At 53.1% G+C, this 2,875-nt stretch overlaps 1 protein-coding gene across 1 annotated transcript in view; it reads right to left on the bottom strand.

Annotated features, from left to right (window-relative positions):
- Positions 1-2,875, bottom strand: part of MYO1F (myosin IF) — a 13,583-nt gene that overhangs the window by 3,570 nt on the left and 7,138 nt on the right. Inside the window, exons 5-9 of the mRNA XM_008583940.1 lie at positions 2,417-2,531; positions 2,154-2,323; positions 936-1,081; positions 388-534; positions 4-97 (exon numbers count right to left, since the gene is read on the bottom strand). Coding sequence (XP_008582162.1) covers positions 4-97; positions 388-534; positions 936-1,081; positions 2,154-2,323; positions 2,417-2,531 — 672 coding nt within the window. The remainder of the gene's footprint in view (positions 1-3; positions 98-387; positions 535-935; positions 1,082-2,153; positions 2,324-2,416; positions 2,532-2,875) is intronic.

Raw genomic sequence — 2,875 nt, forward strand, 5'->3', positions numbered from 1 at the left:
AGCCTTGAGCACTGCCACGTCGCCGGAGCCGCGGCAGAAGGTGACGCTGCGGGTGCCGCCTCCGCCCCAGCCCTCCTTCTTCACTCGGAACTGTAGTCTGTGGGGAGAGGAGGAGACTTAGGGGCGCCCCGCGGTCTCCTTCCCCACGGAAATCCTAGACTAGTAGTTGCTTAGAACTGGGAATGGAGATGGGGAAGGGGAGATAGTGGGATAATGAAAATGTTCTAAACTAAACTACAGTTATGGTTGCACATATTTATGAAGACACTAAAAACCATGAGGCGGAGGCGCAGGTCGCCCGGGTCCGCGGGGTCGGAGAGGGGGCGCTGTGCCGGGACCACACACGTGGTCCTCCACACAGGAGGAGGGTGGGGGGGTGCACCGTACGTGTCGCTGAAGGTGAGGGGCAGGGGCCTCCGCGCGACCTCCTCGAAGCGCTTGCACAGAAGGCTGACGAACTCGGTCTTGAAGATGCTCTCCAGGAAGCTGTCGGCAGCGTCCTCTTGGAGGATGAAGAAGTCGTCCTGTCGCGTGCTGGGGAGGGGCGGGAGGAAAGGCAGGTGAGAGCGACAGGTGAGGGTGGCCGAAGAACCGACTTGTGAGGTACAACGGGAGGGTCAGGTAAGAAGCAAGCGAGGGGTGACACAGGTGGGCGAAAGAGAGGGAGGTGCAAGGAGCTGGGGAAGGTGGTAATTAGAGAACGGCCAGGTGAGGTCTAGGAAGAGGGTAAGGTGCGGGAACAGAAGCTGTTGGCAAGTAAAGATCATGAGTGTAGGAGCAGGTGAACGTGACAGGTAAGGCCAAAAGAGGGCTACAGGTATAGCAGCAGGTAAAGATGGTCAGGGTAACAGATGGGGTAACAAGTATGGGGGCAGCTGAGGATCACAAGGGGACAAGTGGGGGAGACTGTCGGGCAGGTGGGGGCCTGGCGTCACCTGAGGGAGACTCCCCGAAGGGCCTGGATCTCCAGCTTCTTTTTCAAGACTTCTCGCACGTGGCCCTTCTCGGGTCCCTTCTTCACCTTCTCCCGCCCAATCACATACAAACACTTGGGTGTCAGGATCAAGTCCCTTTTGATTGGCTGTGGAGAAGCAGGACCAGAGGGTGATGGCTGGAGTCCTGGGCATGGACAGCCCGGCCCCAGGGGATCCACCCCAGGCAGAAGTGTGGTGCTAGCAGGTCAGGTGAAGGTGTACAGGTCAGTAAAAGGGGTGGGGGGGGTCTCTCCAGGTGAAGGTATATGAGTTATTAAGTTATGTAAGAAACAGAGCTGGCTGGTTAGCTCAGTTGGTTAGAATGTGGTGCTGATAATACCAAGGTCCAAGATTCAATTCCTGTACCAACCAGCCACCAAAATAAAATGGTTAAGTGAGTGTATATTGGCTAGAAAAGGGGGTCTGGGCCAGGACAGGGCAGGTGAAGCACCTGCTGGACATGGGTGCCTGGTGGACCAGGTGACAGTACTTGGGTCATATGACTATAACTGACTTAGGTAAAGGTATAATATTTCAGGTGAGGGTGTACAGTCAGGTAGCTAGATAAGAGTATCTGGGTCATGAGAGGGAGTAAGGAGCAGGTGTGTGTCTGAGCTATATGAGTTTGTACAGGAAGGCAGGTGAAGGTGTACCTAATGGAAGATGAATATACGAGTATATGCATGTCTGCTGAGGTGTGCTTGTGGTCAGACTGTCTGTGTCCAGTGGGGATACCCATCAAGGTGAAAATATCCTAGGCGATATGTCTGGACAGGTGAGGGTGTATCTAATGGACAGGTATGTCTGGGCTACATGAGGGCATGTCTGATAGACAGCTGTATCTATGATAGTTAAGTGTATACACAAGTGAGGGTGTACCTGTGATGGGACAGATTTTTTTTCTTTTTTTGCGGCTGGCAGCTACAGGGATCCGAACCCGTTACCTTGTTGTTTCAAGGCTGAGCCCAACCAACTGAGCTGACCGGCCAGCCCTGGGGCAGATGTTTCTAGGCTAGGGGAATATACACCTGTGGGCAGGTGCATCTGGGCCAGGTGAGGGTGTACCTGTAATGGAACAGATGTATCTAGGTAAGGAGAATATATACCTGTGGACAGGTGTGTTTGGGCCAGGGGAGGTGTACCTCTGGTGTGAGTGCTAGGCTGGGGCTAGTGCCTCACCTTAAAGCGGCGGTCATACTTGGTGACCGAGTCAGCGAAGTCCACACGTTCCCTCTTGCCCAGGAACTGACGCAGCTCTGGCCGCTCCTCCAGCCCCAGGTAGTCCCCAACAAAGTTCCGATTGATGCTGTTCCGCCTCCGTTCCTTCTTGTTGAGTAGGATATTGGAAGCTGTGGGAACACAGGGTAGGGGGCAGAGGTCATGACATGGCTCCACCAGGTTCATGCTTCCCCACCTTGAGCCTCCCACTCGGAGCCTCTTACCTTCCTCCCGCATCTCCTCATACTTCCGCACTGCCACGTGGCGCCGCCAGGCCTTCTGGATAGTGCGGGCAAAGCCATCAAACTTCCGCTCTCGCATCTCCTCCAGGAGGAAAAGCTGGGCAAGAGGGAGGACTGGTGGATCTTGGCATCTCCCAGGGGTGCAGTCTCTGGTTTCCCCTGGACCCACCCCACCCTCATGATTCTGCTCACACACATCCATACACAGGCTGATACACTGTGGTCAAAATTTTTTCTTCCTTTATTTTATTATTTATTTATTTTTTCTTTTCTTTTTTTTTTTTTTTTCCTTTTTGTCTTTTCCAAAATTTTTTCTTCCTTTATTTTATTATTTATTTATTTTTTCTTTTCTTTTTTTTTTTTTTCCTTTTTGTCTTTTCTCGTGGCCGGCAACGGATTGCAACCCTCAGTGTCGCGCCCGTACCGGACCGGGACCGGCAA

This window comes from Galeopterus variegatus, unplaced genomic scaffold (assembly GCF_000696425.1).
Source record: "Galeopterus variegatus unplaced genomic scaffold, G_variegatus-3.0.2 Scaffold3085, whole genome shotgun sequence".
Classification (NCBI taxonomy): Eukaryota; Metazoa; Chordata; class Mammalia; order Dermoptera; family Cynocephalidae; genus Galeopterus; species Galeopterus variegatus.